Source organism: Muntiacus reevesi, chromosome 5 (genome assembly GCF_963930625.1).
Source record: "Muntiacus reevesi chromosome 5, mMunRee1.1, whole genome shotgun sequence".
Classification (NCBI taxonomy): Eukaryota; Metazoa; Chordata; class Mammalia; order Artiodactyla; family Cervidae; genus Muntiacus; species Muntiacus reevesi.
This window is the reverse complement of record NC_089253.1, coordinates 26,936,405-26,957,573: the sequence shown is the minus strand read 5'-3', so window position 1 is coordinate 26,957,573 and position 21,169 is coordinate 26,936,405. Positions and strand designations below refer to the sequence as shown.

At 37.9% G+C, this 21,169-nt stretch overlaps 2 protein-coding genes across 2 annotated transcripts; both read left to right on the top strand.

The window, feature by feature from the left end:
• Positions 1-765: 765 nt before the first annotated feature.
• On the top strand, positions 766-1,701 carry LOC136169195 (olfactory receptor 8B12-like). Its single transcript, XM_065937004.1, has one exon. The coding sequence runs from the start codon at positions 766-768 to the stop codon at positions 1,699-1,701; it is 936 nt and encodes a 311-aa protein (XP_065793076.1).
• Positions 1,702-19,981: 18,280 nt separating this feature from the next.
• LOC136169024 (olfactory receptor 8B12-like) lies at positions 19,982-20,917 on the top strand. The gene has a single exon (XM_065936777.1). It carries the CDS (start codon positions 19,982-19,984, stop codon positions 20,915-20,917), a length of 936 nt encoding a protein of 311 aa, XP_065792849.1.
• Positions 20,918-21,169: the final 252 nt, after the last annotated feature.

The following is a 21,169-nucleotide window of genomic DNA, read 5'->3' as shown; positions in this document are numbered from 1 at the left end:
CAAAGTTAGAGCCCTGTAAGTGTTCTTCTTTTTCTTAAAGTTTATCGATAACTTTGCATTATGACTCCATTATTATTAGTGTGTGTGTGCATGCTCAGTCGTATCTGACTCTTTGCAACCCCTGGACTGCAGTCCACCAGGCTCCTCTGTCCATGGAATTTTCCAGGCAAGAATACTGGAGTGGATCGTCATTTCCTGCTCCAGGGGATGTTCCTGACCCAGAGATGGAATCCATGTCTTCTGTGTGTCCTGCATTGATAGGTAGATTCTTTACCACTGAGCCACCTGGGAAACCATCATTATTATTGTCATCACATGACCATTTCACAACCATTCCAACCAAAGACTCTGGGCACATGACTTCATCATCTTGCTCTGTTCAGTTTGAGACCCAAGGTCTAGGCAGGATTGAATAGCTTCCATGTCTCAAGAACAACCCTAGAGAAGGGCCCCAGGTCTTACATACTTGACCAAGGGCTGTGGAGGGGAGGAAGTGCACAGAAGGGGTACGGGAAAAGGTGGCCGGATGAGTTCATGGGCTCTCTTTGGTTGTATCAGCCTTTACTCTGAAAGCAAATATCACCCACAGACAGTTACTAGGGTGGTTCATGGCACTTGGGGATCATGAAAATAGAGTAGGTATGAAGAAATGCCATCTTCCTGAAGTTCAAAAATCTCTCAGTTCAAATGCCATTCTCAAGATGGATTTTTTTCCTCTCTTTCTCTGAACAACTCTTTTCCCCTCACAGGTCCTCCTAGAGGAGAATGGCCGAAGCGAACACCTCCTCTGTGACAGAGATCATCCTCGCAGGCTTAACAGATCAGCCAGAACTCCAGATCCCCCTCTTCTTCCTGTTTCTGTGTTTCTACATGGTCACCGTAGTGGGTAACCTGGGCTTGATAACCTTGATTGGACTGAATTCTCACCTTCATATTCCCATGTACTTTTTCCTCTTCAACTTGTCCTTCATAGATTTTAGTTTCTCTACTGCCATCGTCCCTAAAATGCTGACAAGTTTCATCTCAGAGAAGAACTTCATTTCCTATGCAGAGTGTATGACTCAGCTCTTTTTCTTCTGTTTCTTTGTCTTTTCTGAATCCTTCATCCTGTCTGCGATGGCATATGACCGCTATGTCGCCATCTGTAAGCCACTGGTGTACACGGTCACCATGTCTCCTCAGATGTGTTTACTCCTTTTGTTGGGGGTCTATGGGATGGGAGTGTTTGGGGCTATGGTCCATTCAGGAAATATAGTATTTCTGACTTTCTGTGGTGACAACCTTGTCAATCACTATATGTGTGACATCATTCCCCTCCTTGAGCTCTCCTGTAACAGCTCTCATGTAAATTTGCTGGTAGTCTTTATTGTTGTGACCATTGGCATTGGGGTGCCCATTGTTGCCATTTTTATCTCTTATGGTTTTATTCTTTCTAGCATTTTCCACATTAGCTCCACTGAGGGAAGGTCCAAAGCTTTGAGTACTTGCAGTTCCCACATACTTGCAGTCTCTCTTTTCTTTGGGTCAGGAGCTTTTATGTACCTCAAACCACCTTCTATTTTACCTCTTGACCAGGGAAAAGTGTCCTCCTTGTTCTATACCATTGTGGTGCCCATGTTCAATCCATTAATCTATAGCTTGAGGAATAAGGATGTCAAATTTGCCCTAAAGAAAACCTTGGACAGAATAACGTTGTCTTGAAGAAATATTAGAAATTGAGGAAAAGGATCTAATATTTTTCTATTGGAATGTTTGTTATTATTGTTGTTGTTATTTGGTGTGGACTTCAAGTTCCAATGCTTCTGTTCTGTCCAATATATAAAGGAGATTTAGCTTTTTTCCAAGTGGATTCATCCTCCCTCACCCTCATTTCCCCTCTTCCTTCTTTATTTTACAGAAGTAGTTGCTATATTATTCAATGTTGAGTGGGACTTTGGAATCATTTAATCCAGTGCCAGTGTATAATACATCACACTTTGGAGACTCAGAAATGTATGTTACCCAAGAATATAGAACTACCTGGTGCCACAGCTGGGACTGAAATCTCAGCTTGAATCCCCACCTAGTTTATTTTCTTTATGCCATGTTTTCTTGCCTAATGTCTTTCTTGGAATATTCTACTTCGCATGTTTGTTGACCTAGCACATTTAACTTATGAATATGTTCACAGTAATTTCATGCTACTTCTCATAGGATAATTTTAATATATCACATTTTGTAAGAGAGTAGGAGGTGAAAGATTTTGTTGAGTTGGTCTTGGCAAAACGACAAGATCAGTTCTGATGAATTTTGTAGTGTGTGAGTGGGAAGTATGTTAGATTTCAGACAAATGCAAGATGGGCACCTCTGACTTGGTAGGTGGAGCTCTAGGGACAAAGTTTAGTGAATCAAAACTTCCAGGTGAGAGAAATAAAATTTGATGGGGTATAAAGATGTAGGGTGGAGGTATTTCAACACTCATGGGCCAGAATTTGGGGCTTCATTTCAAGAGGTACCTTGGTTGTAGTCTGAGTTAACTGGGAGCTGTACTATCCAATACAATAGCCACTAGCCATATACAATATCCAGTACTTGAAATGTGATCATCCAAATTGAGACATGGTTTAAGTGTAAAATACACACTGGAGCTTTGAATAATTAATATGAAAACTAATGTAAAATACCTCATTGATTGTCTTTTATATTGATTACATGCTGAATTGACACTTTTGATCTACTATGTTGAATAAAAATGCAATTAAAATGAATTTATCTGTTTAGTTTTTAAATGTATCTATCTACCAGAAAGTTTACAATTATACAGGTGGCTTGCATTTTATTTCTTTATTTCTTGTAATATTTCTATTGTCCAGAGGATGGGACAGAGAAGTAGATGGCTGTGGGTACACATTTAGTTATCGGGGCAGCACCAAGCTACTTTACTGCTTTTTAGAAGAGGCAATTGCTATTGAATTTTCAGGTACTGCTGATTGACATCACATTCTAATGATGAGGCAAATGGGAAAGAGATGTTGATTTCAGGATAAATTTTCAAAAACACAGTATTATTGAATGGAAAATGTGTGTGTGTCTGTGCACGCGACCGCGTGTGCACTATGTCACTTCAGTCGTGTCTGACTCTTTGCAACCTCATAGACTGTAGCCTGCCAGGTTCCTCTGTCTATGGGATTCTCCAGGCAAGAATACTGGAATGGGCTGCCATTTCCTCCTCCAGGGAATCTTCTGGATCCAAGGATTGAACCCAAATGTCTTAAGTCTCATGCATTGGCAGGCAAGATCTTTACCACTAGTGCTTTCTGGGGAAGCCTGGCATATGGGAAAGAGATATTGATCTCAGGAAAAATTTTATAAATACACAGTATTATTAATGGAAAATATAGCTTTATATAAAAAATTCAAAAAAGAAAAAAAATTTGGTTTAAACTCACTAAACTCAGTGGTAAAATATCTTTGAGAATAATGAAAAGTGAAGTGCTAGGGAAATATTTTTGCTTATAAATTTTCCCTTTTGGAAAGTTATTGTATTAGGAAGTAAGGGAAGTTTGGATAAAACTTAGTTTTGCCCTTTGATTCTGGCCAATGTTGCTGCAATGAGAAGAATAAACATACAGAGGAGGGCTGTACTTTAGATGAGATTGAATAGTTCTTTGAATTCAGGAGACCTAGAATTTAGTAATGGGGTTGGTATATTAGGGTATGCAATACAAAGTAGTTAATGAAAGAAAACAGAAACCTTCACAAAAATTTTTGTAGTTAACTTTCATATAGTAAAGTGCACAAATCATGTGTATAACTCATTGAACTTTTGCATATGTATATGTAACCACAGCCTTATTCAAGATCTAAAACATTTCCATCCACATCAGAAAGTCTCCTCTTTTTCCTTTCCAGTAAAACTGTTTACGCTGCTATCAACAATGTCCAAAATTTCAGTTTCTCTACATCCTCATTAATACTCAACATTTTTATTTATCCTTTCAAGTCTTGTAGCTGAATGCCTTTTTATTGTAGTTTTCATTTTCCTGATGGGTAATAAGGTTGAGCACCTTTTAATATTTTTATTGGCTATTTGGATATCTTCTGCAAAGTAATTATTCAAGTATTTTTCCCACTTGAAAATCAGAATTTTTCATTGTTTTCTTTTTACTTTAAAGAATTTTAAAAATTCTACATACAAGTTCATATATTTGCATGTGTGCTTATATATGTACATGCATGCATAAGATATGTGTATATACAGGTAATATATATGTATATGTACATATACACATATCTTTATGTCTGCCTGTACCTCCATCTCTCTCTATTATCTATCTTCTCTCAGACTGTGTCTCACTTATTCTTTTTTTTTCCACTTATTCTTAATGGTATCTTTTGATTGCAGATGTTCTTATTTTTCATGGTTTAATTTATCAGCTTTGCGTCTAATGGTTAGTGCTATATAAGAGTTACTTTACTGTTCTTCCTGAGGCCAGAGGAAGAGGAATGCAAAGGGATACGAGTGAGAAAGAAGAAGCAACAAACCCCTGGTGGGTTTGTCTCTGTCTCCATTCTGGGTCCCTTGATCTTCTGGCTCTACCCTATGCTTACACTATCTCTGCTTCTATTAGATTGATGCTTTGCAGGGGTGGAGCACTTGAGGAATGAAAGTGCAGTATTATAAGTATTTTCAGTTTAGTAAACATGCATTTATTTTTTATGCTTTAAAAGGGATTTTAAGAAGCTATAATTAGCATACAATTTAAACAAATTAAATTAGCACACAATTTAAACAAATGTTTAAAATGTAATTCTGATACATTTTGACATATGTCTACACTCTTGAAACCATCACCACAGTCTTGTCCCTTTGGGAACTCTTCCATTCCCCCCATTCTTTCTAGGTAACCACTGATCTGTTTTCTGTCTTTCATTTTCATTCTCAAGATTTTCTAAAAGTGTAATTGTACAGTATGTGTTCATTTTTGTCTGGTTTATGCCACTTGGTTTAAGTATTTTGAGATTCTTCCATGTTGTTACATCTATTAATAATTCATTGTTTGTTTTTTTTTAATTTATTTTTTTATTTTTCAGTGGGTTTTGTCATACATTGATATGAATCAGCCATAGAGCTACACCAATTCATTGTTTTTTGTTGTTGAGTATTGAGTCACTGAGTGAATGACTATACTACTAACTACCACTGCTACTACTAGTAGTATATATGGATACACTACTACCTTTTGTTTGCTTCCCCTGTTGATAGCCATTTGGGTTGTTTCCAGCTTTGGGGCTACTACAAACAAAATTCTTGTGAACATCCATGTATGTGTCTTTTTATGGACATAGTCTTTCTTCTTTCTTGAGTAATACACAGGAGTGGAACAGTGAGGTATGTTAAGTATATGTTTAATTTTTCAAAAACCTGCCAAACAGTTTCCCAAAGTGGTTGTGCCATTTTACACTCTCAGGAGTAGTGCTTAAGATTTTCAGTTCCTGCACTTCCTCACCATACTTGGTATGGCCCACTTTTTAATTGAAAAGATTTTTAATAGGTGTGTCATGGTATCTCAATGTGGGTTTGCATTTCCCTAGTGACTAAATGATGATGAGCATCTTTTCATGTGGTCAAGTGTCATCCACCTGTCTTCTTTGGTGAAATGTCTATCTAACTTTTTTCCCCATTAAAAAAAAAGTAGCTTATTCATTTTTTCTCATTGAGATGTCAAGGTTCTTTATATATTTTGAATTCTAGTCCTTTGCTAAACGTAAGATTTCTAAATGGTCCATGGTTTGCCTTTTCATTCTTACAGAAGTTCTTAATTTTGAGTGGGATTGTATTCAATCTGTGGGTCTTTTGGGGGAGAACTGACATTTACTTTCCCCTCGGCAATAAATGGAGGACTCCCTTTCCTACAGTCTCTGTAACATAGTATATGCTCAAAATTTTTCAACTTTTCCAACCTGATATGTGCAAAATAGTTTTTAAGCATTGTTATAATTCGGATTTCTCTAATAAATAGAAACATTGGAGATGTTTTCAGGTATTTAATGGCTGTTGGTGTTACTTCTTATATGGATGATCTTTTTACAACTTTTTCCCACTTTTCTGCTGGATTTTGGTTTTCCCAATTTTTAGGAGAACTGTATATTGACTATATTAGTTTTTTGTCTGAGATATAAGTTGCATATATTTCCTCCCTATTTTGTGATTTGGCTTTTGACTTTCCTTAGGATATAAAATTTTTAAAGGTTTTAATTTTTTATTATTTCTCATATTTTAATCATTATAAATGCTTTCTTTCCTCTTAGGTTATAAAGAAATTCACTAATCTTTTCATAATGTTTGCATGCTTTTTAAAAATCTGAATGTCTGATCTTTTTAGAAATTGCACCAGTGTATGGTGTGAGGAATGGACCTAACTTTATCTTTTTCCATATGGCTATCCAGTTGTTCTATCACCATTTATAAAAAAAAAAGTCCTTCGTTTCCCTGCTGACTTGAGCTGTTGCCTTCACTACATACTAAGTTTTATAGGCTCTTGAGATATTTCTGTATTTTCCATTCTGCTTTATTGGTCTGTAAGTCTATTCATAAGCCAATACCACACTGCTTTAATTATAGAAGCTTCACAACATTTTCCCATCTTGAAACTACCTTCCACGTATTGTTCTTAGTTTTTTTAGGGTTTTCCTGGATATTCATTTTAAGCCATAACTTTTATAATTAATCTGTCTAATTCTAGAAAAAACTGATGGCATATTTATTTACTGCATCTTAAACTTATAAGTAAACTTAGGGAGGGTTGACATTTTTGGATATTCAGACTTTTCATCACGACGCGTGGTATGCATTCCCATTTTCTTCAGGTCGACTTTAGTAACATTTAAGAATGTTTTGTCGGAGAAGGCAATGGCACCCCACTCCAGTACTCTTGCCTGGAGAATACCATGGACAGAGGAGCCTGGTAGGCTGCAGTCCATGAGGTTGCCAAGAGTCGGACACGACTGAGCGACTTTACTCTCACTTTTCACTTCCATGCATTGGAGAAGGAAGTGGCAACCCACTCCAGTATTCTTGCCTGGAAAATCCCAGGGACAGGGGAGCCTGGTGGGCCACCGTCTGTGGGGTCACACAGAGTCAGACACGACTGAAGTGACTTAGCAGCAGCAGGAATGTTTTGTAATTTTCCTCATTTATGTTTGAACATTTCTAATTAGGTTTATGCTTAGGAATTCTATTTTGTTATTATAACAAGGGTTCTAGCTTTCACATAATATTCTGATTAGTGTTTATATATGTGAATTCTACTGAATTATATGTTAACTTTATACTTTAATATAATCGTTTTTTGTAGAAGTTTTTCCAGGAATTCCCCTCAGATTTTCCCATTAATGCTGATTAAATTTCTATAAATAGAGATAATTTTGGCTGTTTCTTTTTAAGTCTTAGCCTCTAATTCCTTTCCCATTTATAATTGCATTTCTAATACTTTTAATACAATGTTAAGTAATAGTGGAGACTGTAGGCATCTTGGTTCTACTGCTAGTTCTATTAGAGATGTCTCAAGGGTTTCAAATTAAGTTGCTGGCTTTTGATCTGAGTTTTACATATTTTATCATCTTATAGAGGTATCATTATCTAAAAGTACTTTAAAAGCATGAGTGGATGTTGTATTTTGTCAATTGCTTTTCATCTTCTTTGGGATTTTATTCTCTCAAAATTTCCTCATCTTTTTTTATATCTTTAATATCTCCATCTCTATAGACTTCTATTGCTGAATATATGCAATCCTACTTTACCTTTAAAAACTCCCTTAATTAAAAAAAAAAAAAAAACTTCCTTGGATACGCATTCTCTTCTGCCTTTTCTGTCCACATTCAGTCTCAACAATATATATTTTAAAAAATATTATATAGTCCTTCAATGTCTCCCTTTGTATCCCAGTGCCAGAATGTAACACTTCTGTTTAGATGCAGTTGTATTTTAAAATCTAATTTTTCCTTGCCAGTGAAAACTTCACATTTGGTTTTCAGGGCATTCTTAGACCCTAGGTTTAGCTCCTATCTATGTGCCTTGATTACTGTCCTGAAATTTAGGCAAGAGACCACCAGGTGTAAGGATTCACTATCTGACTTGAATTTGAAGGTGTTATGACCACTCCAATTTTTCAATAGGTATGAAGTTTCAGTTTGGCATGATGAATAAATTCCAGAGACCTGTTGTACAATACTGTACCTATAATTAACAATGCTGTATCACACTTAAAAATTTAAGAGGTCAGAACTCATGTTAAGTGATCTTACCACAATCAAAACAAAACAACTAAGATACAAAAATAGGAAACATAACATAAAAAAGCCTCACTACATTCCACGTCATTTTATGAACAAACACATAGCATTATTTATGAAAGTAAATTCTAGAAAAAAAATGCACCATCATTCAGTTAACACCATGTTTTAAAGGAAACTTTTTACAGCAACTGGGTATAATTTTTCAATACTTCTTCAAATGCAGAAATGACGGGATTATGGAATAATTATTGAATAAAAGCATGAATCATTCATATAGTGAACTTCTACCTTAGCCAAAATAATAGACGATATGTACTTGGATTCTTGGCCTCCAAAAATGAGGTATCTTTAGAAAAATGTCACCATGGCTATGTGTGATTCTTCCCTGCTGTCTCTACACGGCACATTACTGCTTCCATGGAGTTAATGGTAATACAGCATTTACTTCTCTCACAGATTTTAAACCATTTTAAGGCAGATTTCATTGTTATTTGATAAGGCAAAGTCTTTGGTAGCTTTGAAGTGTCTGAACAATTTTACTGAGAAAGGTAATGTGGTGAGGGGCTTTGTAGGTTAAGTGTGTTAGGACCCTAACCAACCTACATATTGTGTTACTGAAATTTGCCATTATTGCTGAGAATCAGCATAGGGATTTCCAACTAGAGTCAACTTTGCATCCCATCTATGGCTCTGGAAGAGGGTCTCCTGCTTCTCTTCTTGGATAGCAAGTATAGAAATTCTGGACAGAAGTCTAAATGAGCGCGGTTTGTGAAAACTACATTTTTTTGTTTCTTTTGCAGATACTTCTCCTAGGAGAGCACCTGAGGGAAGCGTCTTTGGGTTCTAGCCAGACCTTGATATGTATATACATGTAAAAGAAGCCCCCCTTTAAATATCATGCTATGATCTCAGTGCCATGGACAGATGATATGTCCTTTCTACAATTGGAGGGAACTATCTGGGCAAGGCCTTGATGTGAAACCATGGTCTTTGGCTCAGAATTGATTCCAGGATAATGCAGGCATTAATTTTCTGGACATCACAGGAAAAAAAAGTATACAGGCTTAGGGCACTCCTGTTCCTACACCATGCAAGCCTTTTTCCTTTCAGGGAGAGCAGGCTGTAAGATTCCGTACTGCTAACACTAAGCTGAACAAGGGTGAGTGGTTGCATGGCAGCATCTTATGTCTCTCTTTGTCCTTGTTTCTAACATGAAGCCCTGAAATCTGAGGGTTTGGGAACTACTTCTTGCTCTAATTTTGTTCTGGGGTGAGGGGGTGACTGAAACGATGGAGTCAGAGATCGTGATATCTCTAGGTCTCTTTACAATTCTCATCCCTTCTTCAAGATGTGTTTCCTAAGCAACCTGGGAAATTACTGAACCTCTCTGAGGCACTGCACCTCTGTCTATGCTGTGTGGATGGGCTTCCAGCACACAATCCAGTTGTAGCTCGCCCTGAGTCCCTGGCCTTCCTGAGCTACTGACTGTTGGGACATTTTTCAAAAAGGGGGTTGTATTCACAAATGTAGAAAGACACAGGAAGCCATCCTCCTATGTCAAGACTCGTCATTCTTCTGTTATGGCAATAGAAATTCTCATCTCTGAGTTATGGAATGTTGGCCCGTAAAGAGATTTTTTCCTCCTACTTGCAGAAATGACTTCCCTGAAGAGATAGGCTCTGGGAAATGTAACTACTGTGACTAATTTTACCTATTTCACAATGGACAACAACTCCACCCCACACTCTTCTCCTTGCTCCTAGAGCTTGGTCACTTTTACTGGGCTGGATACTCTCTTCAACATTCTCATGAGCTTGTCTTAGATCTCTCCTATCTTTTTTGTCATTTCCCTTAAAATGATAATTAATTCTGCATCAGAGAGTTCATTATCACTAACTTGAAGTGCAAGATTCTATTCTCTTCTTCTGCTTCTCTGTCATTAGTGATCACTGTCTTGTTACTTGCAGCCTGGGGCCACCATAGAATATGTGTCCCTTAGGTCTGCTCTCGGCTGTTACTTGGTTTGTATCAGGTTAGATCCTAGTGGGGTAATACCCCACTCAGTGATAATGGGACCAAACACCATCAACCACTACACGTGCTGTTAAGCTGCTTCTCATCAACATCTCTTTTATCGGCTCTTCTTTCACAAGCTGGTGGATTCTGTAGTTATGAGCATTAGACTGACCATCTTCATCTCTCATGTACTTGTGGTTTCCACCAGCCTCCATTTTCTCTATCCTGAGGCAGAGACAAAAGCTGTTTTTATTTTCTCTGAATCAAGGAAATGTTTTTAAAACCTCATCCAGATGTCTCTAGTGTTCTTGTCTATTCCAACAACCTACAGGACAGAGTGACAGGTGTGAGCTAAAGACTATGGTCGACAGCTGCACATCTCTGTGCCTCTCTTTCCTCACACAAAACATGGCAGAGTTGAGTGCTCTGTCCCCTTCTCGGAATTCAGGAACGTTATTGAAAGTAGGAAGTGCTGGTGAATTGTTCTAGAGCAGCGCCCACCTTTTCTCTTCTTGAAGTGACATATGGTTTGGGAAAGCAGGCTCCTCAAATAGATCTGGGATTATGTATTTGCCTAATGACCTAGGTTCCTATAAACAGGGCTGGTCACTGACCAATGCATGCAAACAGCTGGGCTGAAGGAGAAGAGTCTCTGAGAAACTGTATTCTTTACGTTTCATGTTACTTTTTCAAGACGATTTGAAAAGAACATGTTTCAACAGTGAAGCAGTTCTGAGCTATATTTATGGAACTTTGGAAGCAAGAATTTAACATACAACTGTGCGCATGTGTGAAATAAGTAATTATATGTTTATTCACAAGAGGCAACCTGGTTTGAGCAATTATTCCTCTTCTCTGCAAATGGCCAAATTCTCTCTGACCCAAAGCAGATGATTCCTTGAAAATGAGTACCTGTCCCTCCATGCCCTAGGAGAGTAAAGGACAGGAAGAAACTTTTCTCTTTATCCAGATACTGTATTTCTCTTCCCTAAGGGAGAGGAGTGACTGGTGAAGCTGCGAAACTGAACTGCGAATGAATGGCCCAGTCCCCTTTGGGCCTCTTTAAAGGACTGGCCTGTCCCCTGGGCCAAGACTCGTCTCCTCCTTCATGTGTCACTTCCCGAGTGTTGCTACTGGTAAAGATCCTGCCTACCAGTGCAGGCAGATGTAAGAGACAAGGGTTTGAACCCTGGGTCAGGAAGATCCCCTGGAGGAGGGCATGGCAAGCCACTCCAGTATTCTTGCCTGGAGAGTCCCATGAACAGAGGAGCCTAGTGGGCTACAGTCCATAGGCTGTACGGGTCTATGACTATAGTTCATGGACTGAACTCTTTGTATCCGCAAAGAGTTGGACCCAGCTTAGAGACACAGCAGGCATCATGTGTCCCCTAATAGGGAAGGCCTGATGCTGTGCATCTTTCCTGTGCCTGGGTTCATCAGGCTTATCTGGGGAAGGCAACGAGGGAATTAGAGAAACTCCTTGGCTGCAGAACTAAGCTGTATCCTCCAGTTAACTCTACTAGTATGAAGCTGATCTTTAGATTCCCCTTTTGTGAGGCTCCTGTGTCTCATTTCTCAGTTCTCTGCTGAACGTGCAGAGAGTGGGAAGAGTGATTATCATTCTTTACAACTCCAACAATCTCCCTGTCACATACTCAGTGATTCAGCCCAAACTATCACTTGCCTTTGTCCAGACATATGCATATTTTCATATGCAAGGCTTTATTGGGCTTCCAGTTTTTGGTTTTCTTCAGTTGGTCTGCCTGTGATGCCCTCCTCCAACCTCTGCTGTGAACCCTCTTATTATTCAGGACTCATAGCAATACATTTCTAGTATATCGTAAGCTTGATAGCACATTTTCTTAGCAACAGTATAATAGTTACATATAGTAAGACATGGTTTCTGGGTGATGATTTAAAGTAAAATAAATTAAAAATGTGGCCATTAATTTGTTATAAAGACAAAAGCATACCATGTACTAAAATATATAATTCTTTTCCAACAAAAACCAAACCTTAACTTTATGCAATGAATTGATTACCTAAGCGGACTCAGCAGGTTATAAAGTGCAATTAGGTGGCACATGAAAAATAGACCTCTATGACTAGATATTCAAAGTAGTGTTCATAGACTTATGATTGCCAAGATGGGGTGTGGGGGAGGGAAGAACTGGGAGCCTGGGGTTAGCAGAGGCAAACTATTATAGATATGATGGCTAAACAACCAAGTTTTACTGTAGAACAAGAAGGCTGTATTCTACATTCTGTGATAAGCCATAATGGAAAAGAATATGAAAAAGAATATATATATATATACATGTGTATATATATTTAAATATTTAACTGCTGAATTTATTAAAGGCAAAGGAACCAGAGATCAAATTGCCAACATCTGCTGGATCATTAAAAAAGCAAGAGAGTTCCTGAAAAACATCTATTTCTGCCAAATCTATTTGACTATGCCAAATCCTTTGGCTGTGTGGATCACACAATAAACTGTGGGAAATTCTGAAAGAGGCGGGAATACCAGGCCACCTGACCTGTCTCTTGAGAAATCTGCTTGTAGGTCAGGAAGCAAGTTAGAACTGGACATGGAACAACAGACTGGTTCCAAATAGGAAAAGGAGTACATCAAGGCTGTATTTTGTTACCCTGCTTACTTAACTTATATGCAGAGTACATCATGAGAAACACTGGGCTGAATGAAGCACAAATTGGAATCAAGATTGCCGGGAGAAATAGCAATAACCTCAGATATGCAGATGACACCACCCTTATGGCAGAAAGTGAAGAACTAAAGAGCCTCTTGATGAAAGTGAAAGAGGAGAGTGAAAAAGTTGGCTTAAAGCTCAACATTCAGAAAACTAAGATCATGGCATCTGGTCCCATCACTTCATGGCAAATAGATGGGGAAACAGTGGCTGACTATTTTTTTAGGCTCCAAGTCACTGCAGATGGTGATTGCAGCCATGAAATTAAAAGACGCTTACTCCTTGGAAGGAAAGTTATGACCAACCTAGATAGCATATTAAAAAGCAGAGACGTTACTTTGCCAACAAAGGTCAGTCTAGTCAAAACTATGGTTTTTCCAGTGGTCATGTATGGATGTGAGAGTTGGACTATAAAGAAAGGTGAGTCACGAAGAATTGACGCTTTTGAACTGTGATGTTGAAGACTCTTGAGAGTCCCTTGGACTGCAAGGAGGTCCAACCAGTCCATCCTAAAGGAGATCAGTCCTGAATATTCATTGGAAGGATTGATGTTGAAGCTGAAACTTCAACACTTTGGCCTCCTGATGTGAAGAGCTGATTCATTTGAATAGAGCCTGATGCTGGGAAAGATTGAAGGCAGGAAAAGAAGGAAACTACAGAGGATGAGATGGTTGGATGGCATCACTGACTCAATGGACATGAGTTTGGGTAAACTGCGGGAGTTGGTGATGGACTGGGAGGCCTGGTGTGCTGCAGTCCACGGGGTCCCAAAGAGCCAGACACAGCTGAGCGACTGAATTGAACTGAACTGAAATATTTAACTAAGTCACTTTGCTGTATAGCAGAAATGAAATACAACATTGTAAATCAACTATACTTCAATAAAATTTTTAGAAAGAGATTAATGGATAATAAAATAGAAAATTCCTTTTCATAAAAAAAATAAATTGAGTTCTTAATACTGACCACTTAAAACGTAAGTACTATGCTTGCTATATGCTAAATAAGCATTTGAGTAAGAGTAAAGTCATCATTTTTAATACACATTAAAAAGAACTTGGAGGTGAATAGATAGCCTGCATTATTTTATACATTTGCTCCTGTAACAGTATTCCCATCTATAGGGGCATATTCCTAAGCAGGACCCGGCAAAGCCAAATAAATACATAAATTAAAAAAAAATACAATGTTTATTTCACTAAAAATTATTTTAAAAGATAATTCACTGTTTAAAGCAAAAAAAAAATGAGAACAATGTGCTATGGTGTTTATTACATATGATGAAATAAAAAATATGACAGTGATCACAAAAGGATGGAAAGGAAAATGAAAGTATACTTTTTAAGGGTTTTTAATATTTACAGAGTTATGAGCTTTTATTTCAAGATAGATTTTGGTAAGATAAAGTAACATATTGTCATCATTATTAGAAACTACTGTTAAAATGTGATACAGTTAATAAGCCAACAGAGGAGATACAGAAGAATACTAGAAAGTTCTCAGGGCTTCCCAGGCAGCACAGTGGTATAGGACCCGCCGGCCAACACAGGAGACTCAGGTTCAATCCGTGGGTCAGGAAGATCCCCTGGAGAAGGAAATGGCAACCTACTTCAGTATTCTTGCCTGGAGAATCCTATGGCTAGAGGATCCTGGTAGGCTACAGTCCATGGGTGCTGCAGGGTTGGACACGACTGAGTGAGTACATGCACACTCAGATAATTAGAAGAAGGCAGGAAAAGATGGGAGAAAAGGAACAAAGATCAGATGGGATGAGAAGAAAACAAACAGCAAGACTGTGGGTTTAGTTCAATAAATACCCTAAATATAAAATAGTCTAAACATGCCAATTAGAAGACAGGAAAAGTTGCACTGGATAAAGAAAAATTTAAAATTCCATTATATGCAGTTTAAATAAATCACATTTCAAATGAAAATGAGATATTTTCTTAAAGCAGAGGATGAACAAAGATATGCTGTGTAAGAATTAATGATAAGAAATCTGAAAGAACTATACATTTCTGATACAGTATACTTTAGGACTTGAAATATCAACAAACATCATGAGTATATTTCACAGTAATTCAAGTATAAAGCAATAAGAACACATAATTCTAAATGTATTATACAGAACATATTTAACACCACCTAATAACAGACCTTCAAATACATAAAGCAAATACTGACAGAATGGAAAGGAGATACAGAAAAATTCACAGTTAAAGTTGGAGGTTCAATACTCCCCTTTCAGTAATTGATAAATCAAGTAGAGAGAAAATCATTATAGACAAGAAGACATGAATAGCTATCAAATGACAGGAACAAAATGACATTCATGCAACATTCCACTCAACAAAAGAATACAGAATTTTTTTCAAATGTCAATGGACAACTCACCAAGATCAACCATATGCTGGGACATTAAACTAGCTTCAACAAGTTTGGAAGAACTGAAAGCATACAGAGTATATTCTCTGACTACTGTGTAATTAAATTTTAGAAACTAAGAACAAATCACTGCAAAAATTGTGGTAAGAGATAAGATCATGGAAGAACAGGATTTAGTATCTCTATGGTTTGGAAGAGAAGGAAAGAGAAGAAAGAAACACAAATTAAAACTGACTAAAAATTTGAACCTGGGAACCACGAGCAGGAGAGCAGAAATGGAGAAATAAGGAGTGGAGAGGATAAGGAACTAGATTTTAGACTAGATGATAAAATGTTGGCAAAAATCTTCAAAAGGAAATGGCAAGTTAAAAAAAAAAAATGGCGATGGAGAAACAGAGCTTGCGAGAAAGGGGTCAAAATACAAATTAGGATACTCTGATCACAGAGGAATGGTGAACTGTTCCAGGCAGAAATATTTAAGGACAGAACAGTCAAAGGCTGAGTAAATATTTCTTGAATTCATGAATTCACAGAAGCCAAAAAAATAAAAGAAAAAAAAGAGAGAGAGAGAATTTCTCTCTCTTTTTTGAGAATTAATGTGTGAGAATTAACGTGAGAATTAATGACTGTTTCTGTGAGAATTAATGACTTTTTCTGTGCGTCCAAGGGGAAGAAGGAGAAATGAAAATGAATTTAAATAAATTGAACTCTTGCATTCCAATTTATTTCTTCTGTATAACTGTTAATCTATCCATTGTCCTTAAATGTTTGGAAGAATCCAGTATTAAAGCCTGGAATTTCCTTTGTAGGAAGGATTTTCACAACAAATTAAATTCTTTAATAGATTTAATACTATTCAGACTTCTGTTTCTTCTTTTCTAAGTTTTACTAATTTCTATCTTTTAAAGATATTCCAGTTCCTCTAAGTGAAGAACTTTCACAATATTTCTTTACATTTAAGGATTAATGAATGTGTGTATTGTACATTCTCTGAGTGAGTATGTTATAATCCATGTCTTATATAATATTTTAGTGTTAGCAGCAGATTGACAAGGAATGTATTATACAGAGATTCAAGTTGTGGAAAGGAGTTCTATGACAAAAGTAACTTAATCAAGAATATTTATTTCTATGTTTCTCTCTGCTTGTACTGGAATGAGTGAATGGCGAAAATGACTTTAGAGAAGTCCTGATTCACTTGAAATAAAACCTTGATGCATTTAAAATAAAATTCCCATGGAAACTGTCTCTGAAGTTACAAAAACTTCAGAAGAATTTTTCCTAGTGTTGCATGCCTTTCCATGCCTGCAAGAACTCTCTAAAATTCCTAGAGGAAAGTGAATGTTTAATGAACCCCTTGAGTCTTAAGAAGAGCTTCTTTTTGGTGCTTATTTTTACTTCTTGATAATGGATTATTTTCTGTATTTCTTAAACAAGTGAAGTGGGATTGAGAACAGGAACTGGGGTTCTTTTGAGTCACTCTGGGTTGTGGACAATTCTCAGTGTAAATAAGATGGACGAGACCCCATCACTGCTGTCTCAGCAAGCCTTCATTGATATATGTGCACATATATCAATACTCATAGTGGTTTTAGTTGGACTTGCTTGGAGAAAAGTGGACTTCTGCTTTTATGTTTTGATTTCATAACTTCCCTAAGAGGATTCTAGCCTTTAACTTGGACCCCAAATATAACTAATCTGCAGACTTCCCCAGTAGAAATTTATTTTTTTGGATAGAAAATCTATGATTTTTAATATTTAAAAGTCCCTGGCAAAGCATATAGAATGCTAATTGGTACTCAAAATATTATTAGGTTTTATTAGTTTCAGTTAAAAATCTACATTGTGAGATTGTCATTGTCTGAAACTGCAGCAAGGCCTCTAGCCCCTCTATCCTGTTACTATGATCAGGATTTTCTCCCTCACAGCCAGCGATCTGGGTTAAAATACTGCATTTAAAGTGCAGATCATAAGCATGATGCCTAGGTTGGAAAGGTGCTACATTAGACCATGAACACATCATGTTTTGTTAGAGTAACTGTTCGTATCTAGAGAAGTTTTTTAGGTGTCTTTCAAATTATCACTAAAATGTCAGATTTATCTATTTAAAGTTGAAATCTGTAGCCTTTTTCTTTTCTATTCCATTCCCTTACTTTCCTTTTCTTCATCACAATCCTCATGTTACTTTTTACCTCTTTCTTTCATGTATTTTTTTTATCTTCTGCAATTTGAATGAAAGCTCCAAGAGGGCAAGAATCCTTTTTTGGTTTTGCTTTTTCACTGAAGAATCGCCAGGTCTTAGAGGGCTTCAGAGACAGTATATATATATAGTAATGAATGCTGAATGAATGAATGAATGCTGTTTTTGTTCAAAATCTTTCAACTCCCCTTTATCTGACAGATTGGCTGCAGAGGCTGTTCTCTGCTTTTAGGTCTTGACAAAAGTTGCTATTAGTTATTTCACAAATATTTGCTTTTAATAATCAAGCTTAAACTGCATGATCAAGTAATGGAGAGAAATCAGAGAAAGGGTCTTTAGGTTTAAGCTTGGAGAAGGTGCAAATAATTCTTCCTATATTTTAGAGGTGACTGAAATAAGAATATCCTCCTCTGAAGTCCAAAACACCTAATTTTACCCTTCTTGGCTCTAACACTTTCTACATTCCCCACTGAAATTATGTAAGTACTTGTTTTTATCTATAAAGAATCTCATGAGATCCTAGAAAGTAAAAATGCTGCTTCAGAGATTTTGTTGTAACTTACAGGGAGGTAGTGTAGCCCAGTGGTTAAGAATAAGAAATTTGGAGTTGGACAGGCTGTGGTTTTGACTCAAGATTCTGGAACCTTCTAGCAGTGTGTGCTCCTCACTTTTAAAGTAGAGATGAATAGGTCTAACATATAAAGTTGTTGTGAGGAATAAACAAATTAAAATTATTTGTGTATTGCTTTAGATGCTTGGTATCTGTAGCAGGGTTCTGGGTCAGATAGTGTCTGGTACACGGTAAGTGTTCAATACCAGGTAGCAAGAATTATTTTTTCACAGTTTTGTTCTTGCATGCTAAGTCGCTTCAGTTGTTCCTGACTCTGTGCGAGCCCATGGACTGTAGCCTGTCAGGCTCCTCTGCCCATGGAATTCTCCAGGCAAGAATACTGGAGTGGGTTGCTATTTCCTCCTCCAGGGGATCTTTCCCACCTAGGGATGGAACCTGCATTTCTTATGTTTCCAACATTGGCAGGTGGGTTCTTTATCACCAGTGCCACCTGGTTTTGCTCTTAATTGTCTTTAAAAGGATGCAACTTGAATAAAATTCATTAAAAGCCTTGTCAAGCACTGTCAGAGATGTAAGTAAATATTTCTTCTTCCCTGGAAAGGTGGTCTCTGGAGATGCGATCCCAAGGGAGTCTCTTGTAATGAAGTCAACTGAGATATCTGATCCAGAATAAAAGTCTTCAGGCTCCTGTTATCCATGGGTATAAGGAAAGGATGCTGTTTCTTCCTTGGAGAGTGCACAGAAGGCTTGGGGCAAATGCACAGTCATAGACCATGTCCTTCTACTCAGCAAGAGAAGCAAGATAAACTAGAGGCTTTGATCATTAAAGTGGAGAAGCAGAGGCATCTGAGCTCCAAGTTTTTACCTTCTTTTCACAGGGCATTTGAGTCTCCATGAAAGAGGCGGATAAGAGCCAGCAGAGCTCAGCACTGTGACTCCAAGCAGAAGGAGGGTAAGTGCCTGCCTGACCTGGTCTGTCCTGTGGCAGAGAGGTTACAAGCTCACAGTCTGAGCCAAACCACCTGAGTTACCTTTTGTCATAACTTAGGAATACTGGGACTTGTGCAAATCACTTAAGTCCAGTGTCTTCATCTGTCATATGGGGATAACCATAACACCACACACGACAGAGGATGAGATGGTTGAATGGAATCACTGACTCGAAGGACATGAGTTTGATCAAGCTCCAGGAGTTGGTGATGGACAGGGAAGCCTGGCATGCTGCAGTCCATGGGGTCACAAAGAGTTGGACATGACAGAGCAAATGAACTGAACTGATCATGCCACACAGAACGTAGAACCGTGTCTATCTCACAGTTGTTTTTCAGTCATTGTCATGTCCAACTCTTTGCAACCCCATGAACTGCAGTATGCCAGGCTTCCCTCTTCACTATAGCTTGGAGTTTGCTCAAACTCATTTCCATTGAATCAGTAATGTCATCCAGCCATCTCATCTTCTGTCATCCCTTTCTCCTCCTGCCTTCAATCTTTACCAGCATCACAGTCTTTTTCCAATGAGTTGGCTCTTTGCACCAGGTGGCCAAAGTATTAGAGCTTCAGCTTCAACTTCAGTCCTTCCAAAGACTAGGGCAAGGTTGATTTCCTTTAGGATTGACTGGCTTGATCTCCTTACTGTCCAAGGGACTCTCAAGAGTCTTCTTCAGCAACACAGTTTGAAAACTCCCAGTTAGAGCTCAGTAAGTGTTCCTTTTCTTTTCTTCTCCATCTCACCTCCATAGCTTCCAATAACTTTCAAAATATGTTGCCTCTGTTTTGTTTAGTGACTCTTTCTTTTTCCCTCACAGATCCTCCTAGAGGAGAATGGCTGCAGATAACACCTCCTCTGTGATAGAGTTCATCCTTACAGGCTTAACAGTCAAGGCACAACTCAAGATCCCCCTCTTCTTCCTGTTTCTAAGTTTCTATGTCGTCACCGTAGTGGGGAACCTGGGTTTGATAACTTTGATTGGACTGAATTCTCACCTTCATATTCCCATGTACTTTTTCCTCTTCAACCTCTCCTTCATAGATTTTAGTTACTCCACTACCCTCACCCCTAAAATGCTGACGGGTTTTGTCTCAGAGAAGAACACCATTTCCTATGCAGGGTGTATGACTCAATTTTTTTTCTTCTGTTTCTTTGTCTTTTCTGAATCCTACATCCTGTCAGCGATGGCATATGACCGCTATGTCGCCATCTGTAAGCCACTGGTGTACACGGTCACCATGTCTCCTCAGGTGTGTTTACTCCTTTTGTTGGGGGTCTATGGGATGGGAGTGTTTGGGGCTGTGTCTCATATGGGGAACATAATGTTTATGACCTTCTGTGGTGACAACCTTGTCAATCACTATATGTGTGACATCATTCCCCTCCTTGAGCTCTCCTGTAACAGCTCTTACATAAATTTGCTGGTGGTCTTTATTGTTGTGACTATTGGCATTGGGGTGCCCATTGTGACCATTTTTATCTCTTATGGTTTTATTCTTTCTAACATTCTCCACATCAGCTCCACTGAGGGCCGATCCAAAGCCTTTAGTACATGCAGTTCCCATATAATTGTGGTTTCTCTTTTCTTTGGGTCAGGAGCTTTTATGTACCTCAAACCACCTTCTATTTTACCCCTTGATCAGGGGAAAGTGTCCTCTGTATTCTATACTGCTGTGGTGCCCATGCTCAACCCGTTAATCTATAGCCTGAGGAATAAGGATGTTAAAGTCGCCCTGAAGAAAACCTTGAGCATAAAAATCTTCTCTTGAAAATGACAAAGAAACTCCAAAGCTTTGCTTATCAGTTAAAAAAAATTGTTTTTCAGTGAAGAAAACAAATGCCAGCTGGTGCTTTCTCTTCTATATTTAGAGAAAAATTTTGACTTGCCTGTAAGCATTGTATTTCTCTACTCCTTACTCTACCCTATCTATTCCAATCAGTCTTTGTTTTAAGAAAACAGTTTCCACAGTCATAGCGGGTTACTCTTTAACAGGTCTAAAGAATGATTTAATCCAGCCCCT

Coding starts and splice junctions, on each gene's coding strand:
- LOC136169195 (XM_065937004.1), top strand. CDS start 766: ATGGCCGAAGCGAACACCTCCTCTGTGACAGAGATCATCCTCGCAGGC.
- LOC136169024 (XM_065936777.1), top strand. CDS start 19,982: ATGGCTGCAGATAACACCTCCTCTGTGATAGAGTTCATCCTTACAGGC.